We start from the raw sequence: 27,071 nt of genomic DNA on the forward strand, positions 1-27,071 counted from the left end.
AAAAAAGAGCTGGATCATCCTAACTGTGCTGGGGAGGGGCAGCTCCAGCCCCACAGCCAAGGGGGATTCAAGGGAGAATCCCGTTTTTTGAGTATTATTCTTTTTTGCAGCTTATCTGCAATTTAAATGGGAAAAAAAATGCGAGGTGGGGCGGGGGGAGGAAAAAAAGGGGAAGAAAAAAGCATTTGCAGCCAGGAGAAAGTGGCTTAAATCCTCTGGGTGCAGTTGGATGGGCTGCAGGCAGCCCTGGCTTGTGGCAATCCCTTCCAGGGTGCCCCGTGTCCCCTTTTCCTTCCTCAGAGGAGGGATGGGGAGGGGGCAGCAGGGCCTGCAGAGCCCCCCCACCTCCCCTACCTGCCCAGCCTTCATTCCCTGTATTTATCCCAGCAATAGGAGTGGGATGTTTATACCCTGGGCAGTTGGGAACCCAAACAGGATCTGCCGTGGTTATTTATGGCCTGTGGCTGGAGCTGATAAGGCTCCCTCCAGAGCCCTGCCTGCGCCGGGAATAAAGCAATTCCACAGGATAGATTAATAGGCATTTCATCCCGGCAGCTGGAAGGGAGGGAGGGAGGGGAGAGGAGAGGAGGCTGCCAGGGGCTTGGTGGGGCAGGAGGGTCTGTGCTTCCTCCCAGCAGGCCGGGCATCAGCTCGCCAAGGCTTTCAAAGGGCTGGAGCCCGGCCAGAACCATTGGCCTTAATTCATTAGTCAACTCAATTTCGCTGCCTCCGCAAATAAGGACTTTGTCTGGGATGGGGAAACGGAGCAGAGCAGCTATTGTGCCCTGGGAGCGGGCAGAAAGGGCCCTTTGAGAGGACACTCTGCTGGAATAAAAGTCACTTTTATCCCAGAATAATTAGCATGCTCTGAGTACACTAATTATTCCGGCATAAAGGGACTTTTATTCCCGAGCAGCGCGGGGAGTTGCTCTGGATTCGGCTCCACCTGCCCGTGTGAACGTAGCCAGGGATGATCCAGCTGGGATTTGGGAGCCTTGGGGTGGCCACACCTGTGGGTCCTCACTGGAGTGCACAGAGGGGTCCCACCCCAGCCAGGGCAGGGTCACCCCCCAGGAGATGCTGGATGCTCCAAGAGGCTGGAGAAGATCAAGGCATGAGGACACGGAGAGCCAGACCTGTTCCAAACCTCCAGGTCACCTCCTGATGTCCCCTGGGGACCTGGCTCCACTGGGGGACCTCAGAGCATCTCCCAGCTCTGTGGAGCACAAGGTCACAGAGCCACCACTGCACAGCACAATCTCCTGCAACCTCAAGGTCTCTCCAGGGATAACAACCCCAGACAACACCACGGCCCTGCCCTGCTCCTGCCACAGCTTTTGGCTGTCACCAATTCCCATCCCAGTCCCCAAAACCAGCCCGTGGGGACACAGCTCCAGTGTCACCCAGCACAGCAAGCACGTGCTGCCGGGTGAGGGCAAAGCTTTGGGGATTCCTTGACAGCACATCCTGGAAAAGCAGGTCCTGCACGGCTTCCAGGTGGCAGCTGCTCCACTGGAAAAACATCCCTGGCACGGTGAAATGTCCCACCTGTCTGTAACTGGTACAAACGGTGACAGAGGAATTGGCAGGGCCAGCCCTGAGCTGATGCTGTGTCCCAAATGCTGCCTGACCCCTTGGCACCTCCACCGGATGTTCCCAGGGGGTTCCTGCAGGTCAGGGACGCTGCTTTCACTGCTTTTAACCTCTGTAAGTTGCAAGAACAGAAAATTTAGGATTTTCTGCAACTGAAAAAGCACAGGGATGGGCAGCAGAGCAGCCGGGGAGGAGAGCACGGCACTGGTGACTAAACCAGGCTCCAAATCCACTTTTCCCGGGGGAAAACACGCTGCAGGCCGGCAGAGGAGAGGCTGAGCAAACCCATCTGGAAGGGCCGGGGGCTGCGGCAGGAAGCGGAGCCTCGGCCGTGGGCACCGACCCAAGGATGCGGGGCCGGGCCGGGGCGGAGGCGGCGGCACCGCCCCGCTCCACGCGGCGCTCGCCCCGGTGCCCCGCAGCATCCGCCCCGGCCGCTGGGAAGGCGGCTGGAGCGGGAAGTATTAAAGCCAAGTGCTTCCTTTTCCAAACAATAAAAAAGCACCACGATACCCGCCGGGAGGAAACCCTTCACAGCCTTTCCCTGCGCTGGGAGCAGCTCCCGGTGCCTGGAGAGGATGGGATCATGGAAAGCAGCAGCGTGGTTCGGGGTGTCTGTGCCCCTCTAAGTGGTGGAAATCATCTGGAGCCGCTCCCCCGGCAGGGACAGGGTCAGGGACAGCCCAGGGGTGGTGACACCGGCAGCAGGGGACAGGCAAGACTCCTGCAAACACCCTCAGGATGAGACCCCTCTCCCAATACCTTCTTGCCCCCCGGATGTGACTCCAGCTGGAGTGGGTGGGCACACACTAGCAGAGGGCAGGGTGGGCAGGGGGGCATCCTGCTGCTCCCCACGGCTCAGGGTTTGTGTCCCTGTGCCACCCTTCAGGCCACGACATCCCAGAGCTGAGAAAATCAGCATGCAGGGCACAGGGAAGCAGAGGAGGAGACACCAGCAGGGACTCCCGAGGAGCCCAGTGCAGGGCCAGGGGGTGCAGACACTCCTGCACGAGCTGTGGCCACGCTGCTGGCCAGCTGTGACCCAGGAACACGAGCCCACAAACAAAGAGCTGCAGGTAAATGGGCGAGATTGATGCCATTCAAAGCTCTCAGCACATTTCAGTTTTTGCCTGGCAGCCCCCAGCAAACAAACCCGGGCATCCCCAGGGATGCTGGGGCATGGGGGCAGCAGCAGGATGGCTCCCAAAGCCTCCCCCAGCTGGAATCCTCCTGACTCAGTCAGCAAGGGATGGATGGCAGAGCCCTGAATGCAAGAGCAGTGAGAGCAGTGATTCCTCTCCATCTCCTGACACTGCAGCCCCCCAATTCAGCAGCAGCCCCCACACTCAGCCCCCACCTGCCCAGCTCTGGCACACGCAGGATGAGACCCCCAACACCTGCCCATCCTCAGGATGAGATTCCCCCCCCCCAATATCTGCCTGTCCCCAGGATGAGACCCCAAATGCCTGCCCATCCTCAGGATGAGATCCCCCCAATACCTGTCTGTCCCCAGGATGAGACCCCCCCAATACCTGCCTGTCCCCAGGATGAGACCCCAAGTGCCTGCCCATCCTCAGGATGATTCCCCCCCCAATACCTGCCTGTCCCCAGGATGTGACCCCCAACACCTGCCCATCCTCAGGATGAGATCCCCCCAATCCCCACCTGTCCCCAGGATGTGACCCCCAACACCTGCCCATCCTCACCGTGGTCTCATTTGGAGAAACAGCATCTGGCAAAAGGCTAATTAGTCCACTCAATTAAAGATGCAACTTCCAACTCAATTAGACTCCCTCCCAGACATCCACAATTCCCACCGCTGCCCCAATCCACACATTTTGGACATCACAGAGCTGCTCTCACCTTCCCGACACTCCCTGGAGCCCGGGATGCTCTTCCCATCCCTCCCCTCGGTGGCACTGCAAGCACAGTCCCACTGGAGAAGCTCAGAGCTGCCAGCAAGGTCATTATCCAAGAATTCTGCTGCCAACCCCAGGAGAGGTGCTGGGACTGTCTGTGATCCTGCACAGCATCTGCATGACTGCAGCTCCAGCCTGCTCCGTTCCCTGGCTCAGGAAGGACACTGGAGTCTAAATTTAGCCCTAGAAATGGCCAGACCACGTTGGGGAACTCAACCTCTCACGATGGAACAACATCCAGAACAGCCCTCACGGCCCACCCTGTGTTTTTCCTTCAAAAATAAAGAGTTGCACAGCAAAGAAAACAACGAGTTTGAGCCGAGTTAGAAAATGCCGAAAATATTCGGTGCGGCCACAGCCGGCAGGTCAGGCTGCCCAGGAAAGGGCACGTGAAAAGGGCTGGAAAGTTCAGTCTGCAGCAAAACCTGGGCTGTAAATAGCTCGAGGTGGATTGCAAAATCCCAAGGAGAGGGGGAAAGCATCCCCTGGAAAACAAGCTGCAGCTGGGGGAGATGCTCCGTTTGAGGATGGCAGTGATGGAAGAAAAACGTCCCCGGGCACTCTGAGAGGCACCATCGGCCACCAAGCCCGAGTTCCTGGAGAGGGATGTCCATGGGAACACAGCTGGACACTCTCTCTGGGAGGTGATGGAGAAAAAACTCATCCCAAGCACAAGGAGAGTCCTGTCTGCCTGGCAAAGGCAGGACTGTGGGAAGGAAAGAGGCTGATGCATCCACTGCTCCCAGTCCAAGCCAGCTGCCACTCCTGGAGTCAGCACCCACTCCAAAGAGCCCCTTCCCAATCCTGGGACCACTGGATTCATCCCAGTGGAGCCCCATGGCTGGCTGGGGTGAGCTGGGAGAGGACTCTGGGCTTGGCAGGCAGCTCTCACAGAGAGGTTCAGACCCCATCAGGGCTGGGAGGTTTGGGGGGGCACAAGAAATAATTTATCTGCTCCAGGAAAATGGAGTGGATGTGGGAACCGAAATCATCCCCACGCCTGGAAGAGGAACCTCCTGCCCCATGACAAAGCCGCGGGCCGATGGCCGTGCTGACTCAGCAGGATGTGGCACATCCTGTGTGTCCTCCCCTCTCCCCGGGCACTCCACGGCCCCTGGGGCCGGCCCTGGCTGTGATTTCGGGAAGCACCTCCCATACAAACCCTTGCTGGTCAAAGGACGCTGGCAGAACCACGCGCTCCCTGCACCATCCAAAAGATGATCCAAGGGCTTGGGACAGCTCCCCAAAGGCACAGCCAAACCCCCTGGGGGGTCTGGGGGGGTCACAGACACAGGCACAGCTCCTGCTGCCTCCCAGGGCAGCCAAACCCCGCTGTGGACCATCCCTACGAGCTGTCCCATTCCTTGCAGAGCACCCCAGAGCTCCTGGGATGGTGGCAAAGCCTCAGCAGCAGGATCCACCTGACAGCCAGAGCAGACCCCTCCTCACCAGTGCTGCTGCACTGGGGTGGGCTTCACAGGAGGCACCGGGCAGCCACGGTGCTGGCACAGACCCCAGTGCCCAATGTCCTCACCCTGCCACTCTACAGATGCTACCAGTGCTCCCAGTTGCTGCCCAAAGGGCTCCTGGTCCTCACCCTGCTCACCCTCCATCCCCCTCCCCACCTCAGTGAGCACTGCGAGGTGACCTGGATGTTGTCACAACCTTGAGGGACAGCCAGGTTCCCCCCAGGCCCTCCTGGAGGGGGAAGGAGTCGTGGTCCCTGCCCAAACAGCCTTATCCCAGGCAGTGGGAGAATGGATTTTGGGAGCCAAGTCTCTCTCCTCAAAGCTTCTCGTGCCACCACCCCGTCCCCTCGACTGACTCCAGGGCTGTTTTCAGGACCCCACCCAGCAGCTGGTTTACACAGCTTTTCCCTTAATTTGTCTCTGATTTTCCACTCCAATCCTGCTGTTCCTGTGAGGAGAGGAGAGGGGAATGCAGCAGAGCAGAGCCTGGACAGCCCCTCTGGGCAACCACGGGTCAGGCACGGGCTGGGGACAAAGAGGAACCACAGAACACCATCTGGAGCCAGCTCCTCCAGAGGAGGATGCTCCAGAAACCAGGGCCTTGAAGGCACAGGGAGGACCTGGATGGTTTTGCTCCCCATCATCCCAACCAGTTCTGAACACTGGAGGAAAAGCATCACCAGCTGGAGCAGCCCCCGCTCCTTCCCGGCTCTCAGGCTCCCCCGGAGCACATGGAAGCGGCACGGAGAGAACACGAGGAGAGAGTGGTGGGGCTGAGACACCAAGGAGAGGGGGCTGCCACAGCTGCTGCCACCCCCACAGCGCCCACTGAGCCTCAGGAGCTTCGGAAGCAGCGAGGAGGCAACGCCTGGGCTTCACCCCAAAGCTGGCACTGCTGCCAGGGATGCTCCAGAGCTGCCCCATCAGGGACAGGGAGCACTTGGAGCCAGAGGTCAGTGGTCAGTCCTCTCACTTGACACCACAGCAGCACCAGGCACCTCTCACGCCAGGACAGAGCCCCACGGGGCTGCTGGAAGCCCAACTGTCCTGCTGGGATGCTGTAAAAAATAAAAATGGGATGCTACAATACTCTACACAGGAAGGATGGACACCCCTCTGGACACTGCACAGAGGAACCCCCCAGGCACTGCCCCTCCAGCAGCTCCTTCTCCTCCCAGCACCTCAAAGCTCCACTGTTCACCTCCACTGAACCCAGAGCAGCTCCAGGCATGTCCCTGCACGCTGAGGGAAGCAGCGTGTGCACACCCACACGTGTGCACACACATGGGAACACAGGGAAAAACACACAGGAAAACACCTGGGAACACAGGTGGGGACGCCTGGGAACACACATGGGCACACAGGGACACATGACAGGACGTGCCAGACCACCGAGGTGGCAAGAGGGAAGTGCTGCAGCAAAACATCCCAGCCACCCTCAACCACAGGTATTTCCAAAACAGGAACAGGGTGATCCCTGCCTGCCCTCACTCCACTCCTGGGGCTCTGCCACCACCACAGGGTCCAGGGGTGCCCCACAACACCCCAGCAAGTGGCAGAGGACTGGGCAGGCAGGAGCTGCACACCAGTGCCCTTTGTTCCCCACAGAAGAACTTCCTCCCGCCACACGGCTGGACTTTGTCCTCCTCTCCTCCAGGAAACAGCAAAGATCTTCCAGAGCTGCAATCAGAGGCCGTGAGTGTGAGGAATTAATTCTCCAGACAAGGATGGGGACCTGCACCCTGCTCCCAATGACCTCCTGGCCTCTCCCAGAGCCCCAGCTGAGCCAGTGGGAGACTTGCATCAGGAGCCAGGACCACCAGGGTTGAGGCACCGGCTCAGGTGGCACCTTGGTGGCACATTCTGCCCCCTGACCGACCCGACCACGTGTTTGTGGTGCCTCCACATCCACCACATGCCTCCACATCCTCCCCACCCACAGCCTCACACAGCTCCCAGCACCCCGAGGTGCTAGGACAGCACCTCATCCCCATCACAGCCCCCAAAAAGGAGCCCCTGAGGAGGGGGACATGCACCAGGAGGAAGGAGTGTTCTCTGCCCCACTCCAGCTCCTGGGGTGTGGAGAAGAGGATGGAAGAACTTCCCTCCAGCTCATCATCTTTCCGCAGCCTCGTTTCCAAAGGCAACGCCGCTTATGCAATGAGCGATGCCTCCCTTCCGCCCCCACCAACTTCTGGAGCCGCCGGCTGCTCCGAGCCACCTCCGAGCCGAGCGGGGACAGCGCCACTGACACCTCGTGTCCCTGGAGGGGTGACCCCAGAGGGCTCAGCTCTTGGCCACCTGCACTGCCCAGCTCACCCGGAGGGTGCCAGCGGCTCAATCAGCCCTGCAGGTGCCACCGAGGGGGGGCTGCAGGGTGCCCTGAGCTGTTCCGTTCCTGTCACCTCCCTCCAAGGGACACAGATCAAGTGTCCACACACCCCCAATAGGGTGAGGAGGGGCTGGAGGATGGAAACCACAGGCTCCGGCCTCCTGCAGCCCCAGACATGAATCTGGGGCAAGGATCTGGCGTTTGCCCAAACCTCCTCCTCCTCCTCCTCCTCCATCCCTAGGACCCGGTGACGGGTCAGATGCTGCCACTGCCACGACACCAAATCCCTTCTCCCTCTTTGCTCCAAGGTGGGCAAAGAAACGGGACAGAAAACCATCCCCCAAAACCAAAAAACAACCCCCTCTCGTTCATCCATCATTCTGGCCTCTCATTTCACCAGGCCATTCCCGTGAGGACAGAGGGGAATCTCAGTCACAGGAAAGCCGAGACTCCCCCATTTCGCTGCTTTTGAAGGGGAAAAAACAGCCCGGAGCGTCCAAGCATTGCGAGAACTTCGCCACGGCCGCCGGTTCCCGGCTGGAGCGGCTGCCAGCGCGGAGCACGGGCGCTGCCAAGAGCGGCCCCCTCGCACATTCCCAGCCCGGCCATGGAGCTGACGAGCTCAAGTATTTACTGAATAGATCAATAAGGGCCGGGAACGCGACGTGCACGGCTTGGGAACGAGCGGCTTGGCAAGGAGCTGGATGGACCGATGGGGGGGAGGCTGGCCAAACGGACACACGGATGGGGGGAACGGACAGCCCCGGTGGCTGGATAAACACATTCCCAGTGCCACCAGGCCCGGTCACAGCCAAACTCCGCAGCCGGGCGTCACGGCTCCGGGAGAAGCGGCCCCGGTTATGCAAGAGGGGGAGCGTGGGGCGAGGCCGGGCTGTCACGGGCACCCCTGGGACCGGTGGGACCCCGGATCCGGTCACCCCCGGGACACCGGGACCCCGAGTCCCGGTTCCCGCAGCGGTGCTGCGCTCCAACTTTCCTGCTTGGCTGCGGGGAAAACTTTGGATTCCAGAGGAAAATGGGATGGAGGGCGGGTGGGAGCCACGGGAACGGGCAAAGAGGAGAAAACGGGGAGCGCGAGCGAGCGGCCCCCGCGGCTGCGGGGGGACGGGGCGGGGGGCGCACCGTGCGCTGCGGAGGGGTGCGGGGAGGACGCGCCTCGCCAGTCCGGCCCGCAGCTCCCCGCTGCACCCCGGTCCCTCCGGTGTCCCCACGGCGCGGTGGGGCCGGGCTGCGCCCGCTCTGCTTTGTCACGGCGGCAGCGGCGGTGGCGGGGGGGGGGGGGGGACGTGCGGCGCCCCCCGCCCCCTCCCCGGCCCGGCCGAGCCCCGCGCCCCCGACAGCGGCTGCGGGGCCGCGCGGCTGCGGCGCCTCCCCCTCCCCGCCGCTGTCCCCCCCCCCATCCCCGCCGGTATCCCCCCGCGGGGGTCCGGCCCCGCCGCCCCCCGACTCACCTTCGAGGGCGCGGGCGGCGGGCGCGGCCAGCAGGGCCAGCAGGCTCCCGGCGAGGGCCAGCAGCGGCCCCATGCCGGCGGCTCGGCGGCGGCGGCGGCGGCGGCGGCTTCTCACGCCGTGCTGCCCGTGGGGCGGCGCGTCCCGGGCCCGCGCACCGACATCCGCGGGGGGCGGGCGGGGGCGGGCCGGCGGCCGGGCCGGGCCGGGCCGGGGGGCGGGCGGACCCTCCGGGCTGGGCGGCGGCGGCGGCGAAGGGGCCGGGGGGCGGCGGGGGATGGGGAAGGGGGGGGGGGTCTGCGCGCGCCGCCGCCGCGGCGGAGGGAGGGCGGGCGGTGATTTTGGGGAGGGGGGGAGATGGAGCGCGCGCCGCCGCCCGCCTGACGTCACCGGGCTCGAGCCGCCGCCGCCGCGGACGGGAACGGGGAGGGGGGGGGACACGCGCGTGGCGTTGGGGGGGGTCCTACGCGCATGCGCATGCGGGGCCGGGGCTGCGCCCCCCGGTGGGTGTGGGCAGGGACAGGGTCCGGGCAGGGGTCCGGTGTCGGTACCGGTATCGGTCTCGGTGTGCTCCGGGCAGGGGTCCGGTATCGGTGTCAATATTGTACAGGCAGAGGTGTCGGTATCGGTGTCAGTATGGTACCGGCAGGGGTCCGGTGCCGGTATCAGTGTCAGTATGGTACGGGCAGAGATCCGGTAGAAGTGTCGGTGTCAGTATGGTCCGGGAGGGATCCGGTGCCGATGCCGGTGTCGGTATCGGTGTTAGTATGGTACCGGCAGGGTTCCGGTGCCGGTGCCGGTATCGGTGTCGGTATGGTACGAGCAGGGGACCGGGGCCAGGATCGGTGTGGTACAGGTACAGGAGCAGCGCTGCAGGTCCCGCGCTCACACGCGGTACCGGCCCGCGATGCCGCTCCAGCGCCCGGCCCGTCCCTGCTGTGGTGGCCCCCAGGGGCGAGGGAGGCCCATCTCCCCTCTACCGGCACACGGTACCGGCTGCGGGTCAGAAACGGACGAGGCAGCAGAACCTCATCATCCTCAGGGGCAGAGGGACCCTCTCAGGGCTGCAGGACCTTCACTGGCCCCCAGGGCGCTGGGCCTTTCACCGTCCCCAAAGGCATCAGGAGCCTCGCCACTCTCCCAGGACAGTAAAACCATCAGCACTCCAAGGGCAGGGGGACCCTCAATGTCCCCCCAGGGCAGCAGGACCCTCACCATGTCTGAGGGTAGTGGGACCCTGACTGTCCCCCAAGGCAGGGGGTCCCCCGTCACCCCCAGGGCACAGGATCCTCACCATGTCCGAGAGCAGTGGGACCCTGACTGTCCCCCCAAGGTAGGGGGTCCCCCGTCACCCCCCAGGGCAGCAGGACCCTCACCACGTCCGAGGGCACTGGGACCCTCACTGTACCCCCAAGGCAGGGGGTCCCCCATCACCCCCCAGAGCTGTCACCCCCCCAGGACCCTCGCCGTCCCCCCAGCCAAACCTGCGGGGGCTACGGGAACAGGGCTCAGGATCGGGGGGCCAGAACAAAGGAGCCCCATCATGGGGGTCCCGCCATCACTCACCCAACTCCGGCTTTGACTGAGAACCGTGACGTCAGAGCCAGAGCCGTGACGTCATCCACTGGCCACTCCGCTGCCTGCCAGGGCCCGGGGCCGAGGAGGGAGATGGGCAGCGGCGCCGGCGCCGTCATCAGGCACCATGCGACCCCTCCGCGTGATGTCATATGTTTTTTTAATTATGTCACACCCTGCTCCGCCCCACCCCAGTCAGGCAGCTGCGGGGGGGGAGGGTGATTCAGGCTGCTGCGGCGCCAGATGTTCGGGAGAAGGTCCAGATGTTCCCGGGACGCCGCCCCTGCAGAAGCGCCGGGGTGGCAAAAAGCGCAGCGTAACCCGGTGGATTGGAGGGGTTTTGGGGGCCGGCTCTGTACCCCCCGTTCCCTCAGAGCCCCCAACGTTGGACAGGACCCGGGGAGCGGGTGCGATTCTGATTCCTCCCACGCGTGGGTCCCGGCCAGCGCTTCACAGCCCCTTCCCCACTCGAGACCGTCCTGGACGGGGGTGTGGGGAGGCCGGGAAGCCCCTTCCCAGTCCCGAACAGCCGCGGCGGGTGTTCCCTCTGCCGGGATGTCCCGGTACGCCGTGGGCAAGCCGCGCTCACGGGGCCCCCGGGCGCGTTTGATGCTCGGAATGGCAGCACGGAGAGTTCACTGGCGCCACGGCGGGAGGAGCCGGGGGGAACGCGAGGACCCCGCGGCCTTGCCCCAGTCCCGGTACTGCATCCCCAGCCCCGGCAGCACCGGCCCCGCCGCCCTCGGTTCGCCCCGGTGGCACCGCGGTGCGGCAGCGCCCCCTAGCGGCCCCGAGGTGTCCGTGCCCCGTGCTGCCCCGCCGCTCCGGTGGGCGCGGGGGTCGGAGCGGCCGAAGGAGCGGCCCGGGGCGGGGCGGGTACCCCCGTGAAGAACGAAGTCCCCCCAAGAAACGATCATCCCTTTTCAGTGCCCCCCCTCCCGTGTTCCGTTCGGTACCGGAGGGCACAGCAGCGGCGGTCACAGCCCGGGACCAGCCACGGGCTCGGACCCCAGGACGGGGACTGGGGTTCAAACCGTGATGGGAGGGTGCAGCCCGGGAGCAACGGCCCGGTGCACACGGGAACAGCGGTGTCACGGAACCGGGCCTGCCCCGGTGCGAGGGCACCGGCGGGAATGGGCGGGGGGCACCCACGGGGATGGGCGGGGGGCTCGGAAGGGCGGCAAAGAGGGACCTGATTAGGGCAGGAGTAGGGTCAGGAGTGGGTGCCACAGATGCGGCGGGGGGACACGCGTGGGTACGAGCAGTGGGTGTGTGGGGGCTGCATGGGGGTCACGAGTGGGATTTGGGGTAAGAGTGTGGTCATGATGGGGGACAGGAATGGGGAGATAGGGGGCAAGAGTGGGGTCGCGACTGGGTGGGGGCTGATATGGGACGGAAGCAGAGCCGGCGGGTGCCGCAGCCCCTCGGTGGCGACGTCCGGGGATCCCAGGTCTTGCCGAGACTGGTCCCGGTCCCGGTGCCCTCCCATCCCTCCGCTCACGCGTCTCCTCCCTCTTCCTGCGCTCGGCGCTTCCCGGCGGAGCGGGGACCGGCCGCGCCCGCCGCCGTTATGGAGTGAAGGAGAGGCCGCGGGGACCGGCCGGACCGGCCGCCCCCGGCCCGCGGCTGCCAGGTAACGGCGAACGGGACCCGGGGCTCTGCCGCTGCTTTGTACCTCCCGACGCGGCCCGGAACTCGTGCAGGGGCACCGAGCTGGGAGCCGGGGAGGGAAGGAGCTCTGCGGGGTATCCCACGGGCGGGGGCTGCCCGGAGCTGGGGGGGCTGTCCAGGGCCACCTCCCTGCTCTGGGGGTGGGCAGTGCGACGTGTGACAGGCTGAGGGGGAGGTGTCCCCTGTCAGCCCCTCACTGGGGTGTTTGGGGATGGGATGGGGAAGGGGCTCTGGCACCGGTGGCACCGAGGCTGCATCGGCCGGCCAGCTCGACCCACCCGCTGCTGGGTGTATGCAGAGGATGGCATCCAGCTCTGCTGGCACCCTGCTCTCCTGGCTGGGCGCTGTTTGGGTACAAGGTGTGCGTGGGGCAAAGGAAGACCCCTTCCTTCCCCTGTCCCACCGGGAGACCTCGACAGCGAGTTCCTGGGACGGGAGCGGCACCAAATCCAGGCCGGGCTCCCCGAGGCGTGAGTCATCCTGGGCTGGGTCGGCTGGGAAGGCCCCGCTCCTCTTCCTACGAACCAGAGGAACTTTCATGCCCCGAGCAGTCAGCCCCCCCAACACGTGGGTGTCCTCCTCGTGGCACTGTCACCAGTGTCCCACCGTGTCCTGTGTTCTGGCCTCGGCCTCGGCTGGCAGCAGTGGCGTCCTCAGCACCTCGGGGAAACTGAGGCACGCTCAGGGGCAGAAATGTTCCTCGGGCTCTTCCCGGCAAGGGCAGAGTCAGAGAGATGTCCGGGTGTTCACGGCATTTGGAAAACCTCAGAATATCTGTCAGTGTGAAAGCCCCAAGGAATCTGCGGTCAGGATAAGGAGCACACTCTGAATGCCCTGCGAGATGAGGAGGGTGCAGAGGGCTCGGAGATCGCAGAGCCAGGCTGGGACATCGCAGAGGGGACATGGTCAGGGGTGGGATCCAGCCCCATCCCCCCCGACAGAGCCCGTCCGAGGGTGGGGGGCTGCGGGTGGCTGCCAGCAAGGGCTGGTTGTTAATGAGTAACATCCGTGGGATGTAGGGCAGCGCCTCGGGACCGGGAAGGGGACGGGGAGTGCACAGCACTTCCAGCTTGGGAACCGCGTTTCCTGTCGCAGTGAGAGCACAAAGCCCGTGCTGAGACTGTGGGGTGTCCCTGAGCCCCCTCTCGGTGCCTGGGCTCCTCCTGAGCCACCTGCTTCCTCGGGAGTCGCCCAGCCCCACGGGTAAGCAAAGCCCTTCAGGTGGAGGAGGAAGCGAAAGTGGCTGCGTGGAGGGGGTTTGGGGAGGGGGAGGAGGTGGGGGGCGGCTTCTCCCCCTCCCCGGGTGCCGTGTCCTGCCCCGTGTCGAGCCAGTTTCCCCGGCCACACCACAGCTGCAACCTCCACTTCCCGGGGTGACCTGGAGGAGGGTCCCCATGGGATGTCGCCCCCAGCAGGGAAGTGGGAAAAGCAGAAGAGGGAAGCCTGGAAAGTGGGATTGGAAGGATTCAGGGCACGGCTGGGCTGAAGGAGTTGCTGTGATTGATGCCAGGAGGGGACAGGCAGATCCCCCGCCTCGAGCTGTTCCTGGGCTGTGGGAGGAAGGAGCAGAGCAGCTTCTCCTGCAGGCTCTCAGCAGATCCAGGCATGCCTGGCTTAAGGCTTACGCTCCAGGTTGGCGCTTCCAGCCAGCAGCTGCCTCCCAGGGCTGAGCAGAAATACAGGTTTAATGGGGAAGGAGGATGGGGATTAACCTCGAGGGTGGCAAAAGGAGAGGCTGTTTTTCCTCCTCCTGCCAAAAATCCCACTGGGACTGTGGGGAAAAGCCCAGCAGCATTCCCAGAATTGCTGTGTGCGTTTCCCACCGGGCATTGACCCCTCGGAAGTAACCTCATGCCCTGCGGTGAATCCTCGGGATCTGTTTACTCCGGGTAGCGTGGAGTCGAAAGCAAAAGCATTTCTGGAAGGCGTCAGCCTCCAGCCACCACGACCGGTCCCTTCCTGGGCTGGCACACGGCGCTCCGTGAGGGCTGGCGACCCCGGGGTGCTCCCGCCGCGGGGCTCGGGGCAGGCCGCAGGCGTTTGTTTGCTCCGGCCGCGACGTTGCCCAGTGACGCCGGCTTCCTTCCCCTCGCAGGCTTCTCGGAGTCTCTCAGCTCCACCTCCGCCCTGCGCCTTCGGCGGCTCCGCGCGGCCCAGGCCCGTGGGGAACAACGCGCTGCCCGCGGGGGTTCGGGCCGTGGCCGCGGCTCCGCGCTCGCCCGTTTGCCTGAGGGCACGGCGGGCCAGGCCCGCGCCGCCCGGGGGTCCCGCCGCTGCCCGGCCCCTCGGCTGGGCCGTGAGAAGCCGGCGCTGCGGGATCCGCCGCGGGATCGGGCCTTGGCCCCGGGTGGGGCCGGCGGAACCGGCAGCGAGGTGTGTGTGTCGGCGTGGAAACCCCCCTGGCCGGCCGGGCCCGCGGGGCTGCGGCGGGGCCCGAGGGGGCGAGCGGGGCGGGAGGAAGGGCGGGAGCTGCCGGGAAGAGGCGCGGGCAGCGCTGAGGGGACGGGCTGGGAATGTTGGGGTTCCAACGCCCTCTTTGGGGTGCGGTGGGGCCGTGAGCCTCCAGCCCGTGCATTCCAGGTGGAATTTCCTATGTAGCACCTCATTCCAGTTCTATTCTTGCTTTTCCTGATCTCTGCAGCCAACCCAGCGTGAGGGGCAGCTGGGGAAGGGGCCCTCCTTGTGGGGGACACCTGAGGAAGTTCTGGGGGGCAGCCAAGCCACCTCACTGGAGTCACCCCAGTGGAACAGCCTCACCAAGTTTGGGGGAGTTCATGCTTCTCCCACTGACCAGGAGTTCCACACTCTTCCAGCTCTCCCATGCCAAGTCCAGCAGCATTTGCCCATCCCTTTGAAAGTCCTTGTGGCAGAAGGAGCAGGGAATCCCCGGAGATGCGGGAAACTGAGGCAAAAGTGGGCTGCCAGCCCGCCCAGGATTGCCCAAGAAGCTGATCCTGGATCAACCTTCCCACTCCTTCTTCTCCTCCTCCCAAGCAGCCTCAGCCCAGTAGAGCAGCAGGTTCAGACAGGGAGGGACAAGCAGCAGCTCTTGCACCCTCCCTGAAGGGCTCTTGGCCCTCAGGGGCTGACTGGGGGCTGCTCAAATGGTCCTACCCCCATCCCCTCTCCTGTCTCCAGGTGACTGTTCCAAGATGTCCCTCTGGAACCTCGTGTCCCACATGGCACCAGAGGAGTTCAGCAGCCTCTCCACGGAGTTTCCCTGGAGCCTGCGCTGCCTCCTGGCCGAGTGGCTGGAGAACCAGCCCTGGTGAGTCTCCCTGGACCCTTCCTCCCCGCAGCAGCGTGGGGCTGGGGGTCCCACAGGGGCAGGTGTGGGATCCATTCCCATTCTCCCAACTTTTCCTCTCTCCAGGGAGTTCATCAATGGCTCAGACGCCTTCTGCACCAGCATGGCCAGCAGGATGCTCTCGGACATGCTGGAGAAACTCCGCAGCGCTGCCGGCAGCGATGGGCAGCAGTGCCAGATCCTGCAGCAAGTCAGCAGCATCGAGGTGTGCAGGGGCCCTGGGGCTGGGTCACGCTGGGATAGCAGCCAGCTCCCAGGAATCTTGATTATTTTATGCTGGAAGGGTGCCTAAGGATGGTCCCCATGGACACCTTTTTCCAGGCTTGTGAGCAATAAGCAGACTCAACAGTTGGGTTTTTGGGGTGTTCCACAGGACAGAGAGGTTTTTTTTTTTGCTGTCCCAGGTTCTGCAACCCAGTGGCCCACAGGGAGCTGCCACATCTTCCCTGAAATGGTCCTGTGGGGACCCTCCTGAGCCCCTCAGCCTGCACAGCCCCACTCCCCCCAATTGTTGGTGGCACCTGGGGGCCATCTCAGCAGATGTTCCCCATTTTCTGCTTGAGTGTTTGATTTCTCCTTCCTCCAGGCTCTGTGGGTCTGTATTTCCTCCTGCTGTGAGCTCTGGGTTTCATTTTTGGGGCTCTTTCTCTTATCAAGGCTGTTGGAATTGCTCTGTCCCTTTCACAACCCTCTGATTTATTTCCTCTGGCCAGTGGAGCTCACAGCACCACAGCTGAGCAGGGCTCACTCCCAGAGGCCCATTCTGGTTGAAAACTTTGCTTTTTTGGTAACAGAGCCTTTTAATATTCAGCATTTGGGAAGGGATCAGCTTTAGTCACAACTTCTGGGGAGCAGGGTGACTTTTCAAAACAAGACTTTGTTGCTTTTTGCTGTAGGAAACAAGCAGATGTTTCAGCTTAGGGATTTTTTATTATTTAAAATGCTGACGCAGAGCAGCCCTCCTGTGTTCCCTCCTCCCTCCATCCCTCATCCCAGAGCACCAAATCCTCATTCCTCCATGCCCAGCCAAGCTGTTCCCTGCTCTTGGTGCTGCTGTGACCAGGTGACCCCAAGGATGGACAACCACAGGGCTGGGGGTTGCAGGTGGGAGCCAAACCTGGGCCTCTCATCCCATGAATTCCAAATTTTCCCTGGAATAGCCCACGGGGCTACCAGTGCTGCATCCAGACCCCCACACTGGAGCTCCCACCGGCACAGGAACCCACCAAGCACGTCATCAGCCATTCCCCCATCGTGTTTCTGCTGCTGTTTTGGGAAGTAGCTAATTTGGGAAATGCATGAAGGCCGGAGGAGCTGGCACAGGACACGGGAGGCAGAGCCAGCCAGGGAATTCCTTTCCCTGTTTTTTCAGTGGAAAGCATTGATCCACCCAGGGCAGCTGGGAGAGTCTCCCCCAGGTGTCAGGCTGGAGGCTGGAGGAAATGCTCACAGGAATGGAGAATTCCTTTCAGTTTGGATTTTTTTTTATTCCTCTATTTGAAGTTGATTCTTCTACTTTTTATACAAAAAAAAAAAAAAAAAAAAAAAAAGGAGCTGGAGCCGATGATCCTGACATTCCCTCCAACTCCAAAGAGGTTTTAAAGCTGCAAATCAGCTCTGTGGTGGTTGTGGACTCCCTGAATTACCTTGTGCAGATGTTGTGGGAAGGGGCTGGGCTGGGAGGGAGTCAGGAACAGGGGGCACGTGTCGTGTCCCCCCTGACACCCCCCATTTGTGTCCCCCCAAGAGCACCTTCCGCCGGGACCCGCTGCGGCTGGTGGCCGTCGTGAGAGCCATCCTGGAGGGCGAGAAGGCAGCCGTGCTCAAACGGGTGGGTGCCCCCTGCCCCCCTCCCGCCCACCCTGAGGTGCAGGACCGGCCACGACCCCCGCTGACCCCGCTCTGCTCTGCCCCAGGACCACCACCTGCCCCTCAGCTTCCACCGGCGGCAGGAGGAGCTGAAGTTCAGCCTGGGGCTGCAGCGGCTGCAGCACCGAGTCCGTGAGATCCAGGCGCTCCGGGAGGAGGGGCCAGGGCGGGACGGGGCTGTGCAGAGCCCCATGGCTCCCAGGGAACTGCCCACCCTCATCCTGGAGGCTGTGAAGGAGCTGGAGGCGGCCAAACAGCAGGTCCTGAAGAGGATCCAGATTTGGAAGAGACAACAGCAGCTGGCAGGGAATGGGGCCATCTTTGAGGAGAATCTGGCACCGCTGCAGAAGAGGTGAGGGGGCACAGGGCAGGGCTGGGGGATCCTGAGCATCCTCCTGGTCCCTCAACCCGCCCAAAGGGCTCTGGGTGAGTGAGGGTGGGGTGCTGAGGATCCCCCTTTCCCCAGGTGTGAGAACCTGGTCGAGGTTTACTTCCAGCTGCAGCAGCAGGTGATGGCAGCAAGCACAGAGCTGGGGCCTGAGCTGCTGCCCCGGCTCCTGGAGCGCTTCAACGAGGTGTTGTCCAGCCTGGTCAAGAGGTAACAGGCTGGGGGGCTGTGGTGGCCAGGGGTTGAGATGGGTCTGCAGGGGCTGGTGGCTGGGCCAAGTGCCACAGTGTCCCTTTGTCCCTCAGCTCCTTCCTGGTGGAGAAGCAGCCCCCACAGGTGCTGAAGACCCAGACCAAGTTCCAGGCGAGCGTCCGGTTCCTGCTGGGCCCGCGGCTGCTGAAGGCAACACCCAAGCCCTACATAGTGAGGGCTGACATGGTGACAGAGAAGCAGGCACGGGAGCTGGAGCTCAGCAACTACAGCAACACCCTCAGGTGAGCAGTGGGTGTGGGTGCAGGGGGTTTCCCCACTACCATTCCCTCCCTGACCCCCTTCTCTGCCCAGTGAGAGCACGGGGGAGATCTTGCACAACATGGTGGCCCTGGAGACCAACCCCACCAGCGGGAACTGCTGCGCCAACTTCAAAAACGTGGTAAGTGCCACCAGCTAGGGGCTGGGCTGGGGGCTCCATTGGGTTTTTGGGGGTCCCAAGGCTGGGGATGCTCAGCTCTCCCTCCCCAGCTGCTGAAGAAGATCAAGCGCTGCGAGCGGAAGGGCTCTGAGTCAGTGACAGAGGAGAAATGCGCCGTCCTGTTCAGCACCAATGTCACCTTGACGCCCAGCAACGTCTCCATCCACCTCCAGGTACCATGGGATGGGGCTGGATGTGCTGAGCCTTCCCTTATGGGATGTATGTGCTGCACTGGGACAGTCCCAGGGCAGCCACCACGCTTGGCTCAGGGCCACTCTGTGCCCCCAGGTCCTGTCTCTGCCTATTGTGGTTATCGTCCACGGGAACCAGGACAACAATGCCAAAGCCACTGTGCTGTGGGATAATGCCTTCTCTGACATTGTGAGTGCTACAAGCTGGAGGGAAGGAGCTGGAACCTGGGGCTGACTGGGTTTTGGACTCCCACCAGTGCAGGTGGGAGCAGGAGCCCAGGGTAGGACATAGTGGGCATCCTGTCCTGATGACCCCTGCCCGGCCACAGGACCGGGTGCCCTTCGTGGTGGCCGAGCGTGTGCCCTGGGACAAGATGTGTGACACCCTGAACCTGAAGTTCATGGCAGAGGTGCAGACCACCAAGGGGCTCCTCAAGGAGCACTATTTCTTCCTGGCCCAGAAGATCTTCAATGACCACAGTGCCAGCCCCGAGGACTTCCAGAGCCGCCACGTCTCCTGGGCCCAGTTCAACAAGGTGAGTGGGAGGGATGGCCAGGGTGGGCAGGGGCCAGGGTGGCCATGGGGAGCCTCATGGCCCCTCTCTGCCTCAGGAGATCCTCCCTGGCCGGGGATTCACCTTCTGGCAGTGGTTTGATGGAGTCCTGGACCTCACCAAGAGATGCCTCAAAAGTTACTGGTCGGACAGGTGGGTGCCCCAGGGCTGGGCTTTGGGGGGGTCCTGATCCCACCTCACTGCCATGGGTGGTCCTGATCCCTGTTCCCCACCTGTCCACCCATCCAGGCTCATCAGGGGCTTCATCAGCAAGCAGTATGTGTGCAAGCTGCTGAGCATGGAGCCGGATGGGACCTTCCTGCTCCGCTTCAGCGACTCCGAGATCGGGGGCGTCACCATCGCTTATGTCATGCGGGGCAAGGACGGTGAGACGGGGTCAGGTGCTGTGCAGGGGGGGGGTCCTCACTGTCAGGGGGTGTGGGCAGTTCCAGGAACCAGCACTGGAATGCAGTGACGTGTCTCCCCTCGCTCAGGCTCCAGCCAGGTGGAAAACATCCAGCCCTTCTCTGCCAAGGATCTGTCCATCCGCTCCCTCGGCGACCGCATCCGGGACCTGGGGCAGCTCCGTAACCTGTACCCCAACATCCCCAAGGACCAGGCCTTTGGGAGTCACTACAACAGTGAGTGGGGAGGGCCTGGATGGGCCCTGGGCTGCCCCTCTCCACTCCAGAAATGCTGCAAGGGGGGGTTATGGATCTCACCCAGCTGGCCCCAGGGCTTGCAGGGGCAACTGGGGCTGGTAGAGATGGTTGGCAGGGCATGATGGGGGTGGTGGGTCATGGATGTTTCTCCTCCCTGAGCAGAAGAGCAGACAGGCAAGGACGGCCGGGGCTACGTCTCCACCGCCATCAAGATGACTGTGGAAAGTGAAAGGTGGGTACGAGGCCATATCTGTGCTGGAGGTGTGTGCACATGGGCCAGGGTTTGCACAGAGCCCTCGCCAGCCTGAGCATCCCCCTGGGAAGGGAAATCCCTCACTGGGAAAAACAGAGCTGTGCTGGTGAGCAAAGAGCCCCTTGTGGGCCCTCAAGTTGCGCTGGGTCACGTCTGTGCACCTCCCACCCTCCCCTTGAGCACCCAGTGGCACATGTCCCCCTTCAGAGCCTGGACCTGGCAGTGCTGATGGGGTCCCTGTGCTTTTGCAGGGACCAGCAGCCTCCAAGCACCATGGGAGCCCCCCCTGAGGCCCCCCAGGCACCGATGTTTAACCTGCCCATGATGCAGCACGAGCTGCACCCTGAGAATCTACAGCCACTGCTGGCCCCCATCTGGTGAGTGCCCTGCTGTGGGGCGGGGGGTGGGGGCTGTGGCAGTGCCCCCCCCGAATCTGAACCTCTCTGTGTGTGCACTGCAGCCCCCCCACTCCATTCTGCCCCCAGCCCATGCCCACGAGCTACCCCACGGTTGAGAGCAACATCATGATGGTGCCCGACAGGCTCACACCCCCCCTTCCACAGGTAGGAGCAGGGCAGGGTGGGGGGCAGGGTGGACACCCCTCCACCCTCAGCAGGGTCGGGGGTGTTCTCCCCTCTCTGAGTGCTCCTGCTCCCCACAGCCCATCACCAATGCTCTCGCCTCCCTCGCTGTCCCACTGCCAGGACCCTGCCTTCAGGACACCTGGGTAAGACCTGGCACACAGGTGGAAGAGGGGCACCCTGCCCTGCACCCCTTTACTCCCCCCCACCCAATCCCAGGCTGGCAGAGCTGGAGTGGCCACCCCAGCTGACCAGTGCTCCCAGGAGAAGCCCCACACCAGCCCCCCACAAACCAAGCAGTGCCCCCCCCAATACCTTGGGGCTGGTGAGTGCCCTGGGGGACAGGATCTCCACCATTCTTTGCCACCCCAGACCCTTCATGCCCAGCCAGTACATGCCCGGGGAGGTCTCGCAGCTGCTGCCCGCGGGTCCCTCTGCGGAGCCGCAGGACGAAGAAATGCCCGAGCTGCCCCCGTTCCAGCCCGTGGAGGAAGCGTCGCTGCAGAGCCCTCCGCGGTGGTAAGCACGGGGAGGGGTCAGCAGGGGGAAGCCCCTCCCAGTCCCCACCCGGTCACCCTGCTGCTTCTGTCCCCAGGATGTCGCCCAGCATGGATCAGCCATCAGCCTCAGAGTTGGAGCAGCTCCTGGAGGTGCCCCTGTTGCCCCCCTTCGCGCCCCTCCCGCAGCACAGCGGGTACCCCAATTCCAGCCTGTCCTCCTGGGGGCTGGGGGACGCGCGCTGGGATGACAGCATCCGGCCGGGACACGCGTGAGGAGGCTCCTGGTGGAGGGGGGGGCGTGACATCGGACTGGGACCCCCCCCTCCACTCCCTCCCAGCCTTGCCTGGGTTCATGGACTTGCTACGACTCCTGCAGGAGTGGAAACTACAGCTGGGAAAGGCGGGGTTGAGGGGATTTGGGGTAACCCCCGCCCCCCCCCCCCGCCGCTGCCCGGGGTCCGCGGGTGAGGGGGTGCGGGCGCAGGGGGCCCCGTCCTGCGTGGGGGGCACCGGCAGCCGCACGCGGTGCCCCCAGCCCACGCCCGCCGGGATGAGTCACCGCGGGGGCGGGAGGCGGCAGCGCGAACGGCGCCGGGGCGGAGGTGCCAGCCCGGTGCCCCCGGCGAGATGGGGGGGGACACCGGGACCCCCATGGAAGGGGGACACGGCCACCCCGCACCCCCGCAGTCAGCGCTTGCTTTGGGGTTTTGAGCTGTTCGTCACCCCCTCTCCCCCCCCACCTCCAGGCTGGAGCAGGGGGGTAGGAAGATAAGCCATAAAATAAAGTTTTATTCCAAAATAACAAAATAAATAATCTACTGTACACGGTACAAAGGAAGAGTCGCTAATGCTCTAAAAAGACACCACACAGTCCTAAAGGGGGGGGGGGGGGGCGGGTGGGAACCCCGGGGCTGGGCACGCTTTGTAGGGATGGGGGGGAAGGAGGAGGAACCCCGAGGGGTTTTGGGGTGGGGTCGGGGGTGGGGGGAACAGCACCTCCCCAGTGCCCGTCAAACGCCGCCTGCGTCGTGCTGGGAGGGGGTGACACCCCACGGCACGTGTGACACCCCCCGGCACAGGGACCATGCTTGAAGCACACGCAGGTATCGGGGTGCGGGGGGGGTGCGTGCGGGGGCTGCAGGGGGTGGGTGTGTGTGGGGGGGGTATTTACAGCCGATGCGGTGCTGGGGGGGGGTCTCAGGGTGGGGTGGGGGGGGTGCACAGTGAGCTGGCACGTGCTGCGGGGAGGGGGCTGGCGGCTGGTGCGTGGGCGCTGCGGGTGGGGGGGGGACCGTGTGCCCAGCGTGGGCGGCAGCGCTGACGTGGGAGCGCACAGTGCGACGCGTCTGTCCCCGCGCGGTGATGGGGCCCGGGGCGGGGGGGGTGACGGTCAGCACGGGGCCGGGGTGGGGCTGTACAGGGTGGGCTCCAGTCCATCGAGGGCTCCCCAGCCCCGGGGGGCGGCGGGGGAGCGGAGCCGGGCGGGATGAGGGTATTGCTGCTGCGGGGAGTCGCATCCCGCCGCGGCTGAGGTAACCAGAGCGTCGGTGTGGGACGGGAGGGGGCCGGGGGGGATTGTGGCTGAGACCCACCCCCCTCCCCAAGCTCCCCGGGGCCCGGAGCGCCGCCGCACCCGTCCCCCAGCACGTTATTGCTTCGTTAATGGTGGCGGGGGGCTACAGGGGCCTCACTGCCTGCTGGTCTCCTGCTCCACTTTGATGGTGCCCCGAGGGGGGTCTGGGGGGGCCGCAGGACCCCGTTCCGCCAGCCCGTCCTCGAACTCTGTGGGGAGAAGACGGAGATGGCGTCAGGACACGATTCTACAGCAGAAGGCAGCGGTGCTCTCCTGACCCCTGCCCGCGGCAAAGCCCCCCCGGCCCCGCGGGGGGCTCACCTGGTCCCGGGGGCTTCCCCGGCAGGCAGGGGCTGAGCCGCCCCACGCGCTCGTGTGAGACCAGCCGGGCCAGGCGCAGCCCCTCGTCCATCAGCGTCTGCTGGAGGATGTGGCGGCTCCAGAGCCCGTGGGGAGCGAGGCCGAGGGGCACGTCCGGGGCCGCACCGGGAGGAGGGGTCAGCCGGGGACAAGCCCCCGCCGCTGCCGAGAGAGGGGCGACAATCAGCGCGACGAGCCGGGGGCCGACCACCACCAGAGAAGGGGAGAGACCCCCACTCACCCTGCAAGTGGCCGTCGAGGCTCTCCCCGGAGAGGCTGCCCGTGTCCTCCTCCAAGCTGGCTCGGTACCCGGCCCCAGGCGGCTCCAGTCCCACCGGCAGCGCCAGGAGCTCAGGGCGGCTCTGCTCTCCCGCCTGCCAGGAGCACACAGGTGAGCAGATCCCCTTCACCACCCACCCCAGAACACCCACGGCCGTCACCCCGAGCTGGCATGGGCAGCCCCGGGCACGTTGCACCGTCACACCCACGCTCACAGGTGTGCACACCTGCACACGCTCCCCCTGCACCTGCACCCACCTCCTGCTTGAGCCGCTTGGCCACGACGGCACCGCTGTCCTCGGGATGGGCCCTGGGGGTGGAAAGGGGCTGTGTCAGGCGTGGGGGTGGCCACAGCAAGGCCCCACGCTGTGAGCAGAGCCACCAGGCAGTGGGGTCCTGGCACGGATGCAATTGGGGGCAGAAAAAGAGGGTAGCAGCTGGAGAGCAAAGAAAAAAGGCAGGCCTGGCACGGGGTGCAGGGGACTTTGGGGATGGAGGCAAGAGATAGGGCATCCCCAGCGGCATCCCTTTGCTGCCTGGCATCCCTTCCCACGCCTGGCATCCCCGTCATTCCCATCCTCCCCACGTCCCACGCTCCGAGGTCAGGCAGAAACCACCCACGCTGGCAAAGGGGAGCTGGGGGCCGCAGGGTCCTGGCCCCATCCAGAAGTTCTGGATCAACCCCAGGGGGCAAGTGGGTAACAGCCAGACCCCCCTAGGCCTACGAGGGTGGGGTTTCCTAGGTCTGGGCTCACCTGGCGACCTTGAGCGAGGACAGGTAGGTGCTCTCCCGTGCCACCTGTCGTGACAGCGAGAAGAGCTCGACGCGCCGCAGCAGCAGCGAGTTGTCCCGCAGGCAGAACTGGGCGGCCGCCTCATTGATGATGAGCTGGGGGCAGAGATGATGCGTGAGCGGGGACAGGGACGGCAGCACCCACGGGACAGCAGCACCCACACAACCCTCAGCTAAGGCAGCACCAGCTCCAGCCTGGCAGATGCCACCCGCGTGGGAGGAAACCTCGAATCCCACCCACTCACCACACCCCCAGAGCCACCCCAGTCCCTGTCCCAAGCCAGAACTCCACGCAGGGAGCCCACCTCGTGCAGGGTGAGCTGCTTGCCCTCGCGGCGCCGGGCCTCGCCACGGCCGTAGATTGCGCTGTGCCGCCGGATCTCCTCCTCCTTCTGCCGGTCACCGTCCTCCAGCTGGAAGATGTGTCCCACAGACTTGGCCAGCTTCTTGTTGAGCTTCATCAGTGCCCTCAGCTCGGCCTCACCACCTCGGGGGCAGCTCTGCAGCAGCCTCTCCACGCTCTCCACCACCGTCCGTGCCAACTCCGGCTCCAGCTCCGTGCCCACCGCCTGCTCCCCGCTGCTCCCGCTCGGGGAGAAGGGGGGACCCCCCGGCTCCTCATCCCCGCCACCCTCCGACTCGGGTGTGCTCCTTCCCGGCCACGGTGGAGCCGCCGACGGTGACAGCTTCTCCCCTGGCTCCGTGGGGCTGCGGGCTGGGGGCGTCCCGGCGCTGCCACCCCCCTTGCCCGCAGCCTCTCCAGGGCTGGCGTGCCCGTTGCTGAGTGCCTTGCGCCCACCGGCCTCAGAGAGCTTGAAGAGTGGGATGCTGCTGACCGGGACAGCCGAGACGGGCTGGCTGAAGAGCCCCGGGTTGGAGGCCCACTCACGCAGGGCCTTCTGGAGGCGGCGGACGTGGAGGGGCTTGGTGGCCATGCCCACCAGCGCCATGATCTCCAGGAACTCCTCCTCGCCCGCCTCGCAGAGCTGCTGCACGTCGTCCCCCCCTTGCTGGATGAAGGTCTCGTAGTAGCCCAGCAGGTTGGCACGTTGCAGAACCCGGTACAGCTGCAGCTCCCCCAGCGTGCGGGGCAGGGCCATGACGAGCCTGCGGTGGACAGAGGACAGACGGACTCACCACCGGGATGGACGGACATGCACCCCTCCCCACCCTTGGGGGTAAAGGGCAGAGGGAGCATTCCTGTGTATGGATGTTCCAGTGTCCCTAATCCCCACGGGGTGCCCAGTCCCACCCATGTGCTCCGGACTGGGACAGTCCCTGCAGCCACAGGCCCTGGACATGGCGCAGACACGAGTGGGGTCACCCTTATCCCAACCCCTACCCCCTATCCTGGGCTGTGCCCAGTCTGTGCCCCCCCCAGCCTGTGCCCCTCCATGCCAGGTCCTCACACGGGGCAGGACACACGTCTGGGGGCTTCCCCCAGCCCCCCCCCCATCCCCGGGGGAGATGTGCCAGTGCCGATCCCACCACGGCCAACATCCCCCAGGCCCCCTGCCCCGCCCGTGCCCTGTTCCCCTGTGGTCCCCTGGATCCCACCAGGGCCACCCTTCCCTGGTGACCCCGCCCCGCTCGGTGCCCCCAGCCCCACCCCTGCCCCACCTGGGCCATCCTCCCGCAGCGTCCCCGCACCTGCCCGGTGCCCTGCAGTGCCCCGAGCCCACCCTGTGCCCCATCCTCCCCATTCCTGCCAGCCCCACCGGGGTCACCCCTTCCCCAGGCTCTCTGCTCTGCCCGGTGACCCCCGGTGTCCCATCCCCCCGCCGTCCCCACCGTCCCTCTGTGCCCCCACCACGGCCACCCCCCCCCCACGAGCCCCCGACCCTCCCGGTACCCTCCGGTGCCGCGGAGCCCCCGGTGCCATCCTCTCCCCGTGCATCCCGGACCCGCCCGGAGCCCCGTGGCCAACACCCCTCGGGCCCCCCGCCCTGCTCGGTGTCCCTCGCCGCTCCGTCCCCCTACGGTCCCCCCAGTCCCACCACGGCCACCGGGATTCCCGCCCTGGCCGGTGCCCCCCAGTGCCCTGTCCCCTCCCGCCGTCCCCCGCTTGCTCACCGCCGCCTGGAACCGCCTCCGTCCGCTCCGCCCGCCCCGCCGGGCGGCCGGGGAGGGGCGGGGGGGCTCCGGGGCCGGCTCTAGCCGGGGGTCCGGGGGGTGCCGGGGCTCGGGGGTCCCGCGGCCGGGCCGGGCGCGCTCCCTCCGCCGCGCCGCGCCGCTCTGCGCGCCGCCCACACGGGCGGGACCGTGAAATAGCAGCGGCCCCGGCTGCGCCGCGCGTGGGAGGCCCCGGGGGCGGATCCCGCGGCTGCCGCCCCCGCCGAGCGCGGGGAGGGGGGGCAGCGGCGGGGGCGGCAGCACCGGGCCCCCTTCTTCCCCCTCCCCCCGGCACCGGAGCAGCTGGAGGGGAGCGGCGCCCCGCACGGCGGCACCGGGGGTCCCGCAGCCCCGGCAGGGAGCGGGCAGGACACGCGTGCCGGGGGGGGGTCCGTGGGAGAGGCAGAAGCCCCCGAGGGGAACGCGGTGCTCGGTGTTTGCGTGGACGCCCTGCATCCCGGCGGGGCCGCGGGCAGCGCTCGCAGCATCCCCGGTTTCCGTGACGAGCCGAGCGGGCGCGGGGATGCTCCGGGTACCGGCACCGCTGTCCCGGCAGCGTCCCCCGCTGCCGGAGCCCTTAACGGAGGGCTGGCACTCGGTGTCACCGGCGCGCACACGCTGCCACCGATGGGCTCCGGGGGGAGCAGGCCAGCGGCGCCCCGGAGCAGCGACAACGGGAGCGGACGGAGGATTCTCGGGTGGGCTGGGGAGTTGCTGGAGCCCCTCGCCCGCAGCACCGGGGTCCCTCCCGCGGGAGGGAGGACGGGGGGGGATGTCACGGCCCGCACCCCGGTCCGGCCCTGCGTGGCTCGGTGCTATTTATACCGCGGCCGGCGCCTGGCGTGGGACCAGAGCCGCCCCCGCGCGATCCTGGCCGGGCCGGGGGGGCCGTGCCGGTGCCCGGGGCACATCCCCGGAGCTACCGGCGG

The 27,071-nt window shown here is 65.3% G+C and overlaps 3 protein-coding genes across 6 annotated transcripts in view; 1 reads left to right on the plus strand and 2 right to left on the minus strand.

Moving 5' to 3' along the window:
* Window positions 1–8,898, minus strand: part of LRP1 (LDL receptor related protein 1) — a 91,734-nt gene extending 82,836 nt beyond the window's left edge. The window contains exon 1 of the mRNA XM_059871723.1: window positions 8,786–8,898. Coding sequence (XP_059727706.1) covers window positions 8,786–8,858 — 73 coding nt within the window. The 5' untranslated portion in view covers window positions 8,859–8,898. The remainder of the gene's footprint in view (window positions 1–8,785) is intronic.
* Window positions 8,899–11,849: 2,951 nt separating this feature from the next.
* STAT6 (signal transducer and activator of transcription 6) lies at window positions 11,850–21,859 on the plus strand. 2 transcript variants are annotated; one of them, XM_059871739.1, is made up of 19 exons: window positions 11,850–11,991; window positions 15,168–15,297; window positions 15,403–15,541; window positions 17,084–17,167; window positions 17,253–17,557; window positions 17,672–17,803; window positions 17,899–18,087; window positions 18,158–18,245; window positions 18,335–18,457; window positions 18,573–18,665; window positions 18,805–19,011; window positions 19,088–19,182; window positions 19,279–19,415; window positions 19,524–19,670; window positions 19,854–19,923; window positions 20,196–20,321; window positions 20,405–20,671; window positions 20,898–21,044; window positions 21,121–21,859. In XM_059871739.1, the coding sequence occupies exons 2-19, from the start codon at window positions 15,182–15,184 to the stop codon at window positions 21,296–21,298; spliced, it is 2,643 nt and encodes an 880-aa protein (XP_059727722.1). In that variant the 5' UTR covers window positions 11,850–11,991; window positions 15,168–15,181; the 3' UTR covers window positions 21,299–21,859. The 2 variants fall into 2 exon arrangements, with proteins under 2 accessions (XP_059727722.1, XP_059727721.1); XM_059871738.1 differs by lacking the exon at window positions 11,850–11,991 and adding an exon at window positions 14,269–14,402.
* On the minus strand, window positions 21,849–26,218 carry NAB2 (NGFI-A binding protein 2). 3 transcript variants are annotated; one of them, XM_059871752.1, is made up of 7 exons: window positions 26,104–26,218; window positions 24,336–25,137; window positions 23,993–24,126; window positions 23,496–23,547; window positions 23,200–23,332; window positions 22,920–23,120; window positions 21,849–22,807 (listed from the first exon to the last, which is right to left on the minus strand). In XM_059871752.1, exons 2-7 carry the CDS (start codon window positions 25,128–25,130, stop codon window positions 22,713–22,715), a joined length of 1,410 nt encoding a protein of 469 aa, XP_059727735.1. In that variant the 5' UTR covers window positions 25,131–25,137; window positions 26,104–26,218; the 3' UTR covers window positions 21,849–22,712. The 3 variants fall into 3 exon arrangements, with proteins under 3 accessions (XP_059727735.1, XP_059727737.1, XP_059727736.1); XM_059871754.1 differs by lacking the exon at window positions 22,920–23,120; XM_059871753.1 differs by lacking the exon at window positions 26,104–26,218 and having other exon boundaries at window positions 24,336–25,364.
* Window positions 26,219–27,071: the final 853 nt, after the last annotated feature.

The sequence above is a fragment of the Haemorhous mexicanus genome, chromosome 33, assembly GCF_027477595.1.
Source record: "Haemorhous mexicanus isolate bHaeMex1 chromosome 33, bHaeMex1.pri, whole genome shotgun sequence".
Taxonomy (NCBI): domain Eukaryota; kingdom Metazoa; phylum Chordata; class Aves; order Passeriformes; family Fringillidae; genus Haemorhous; species Haemorhous mexicanus.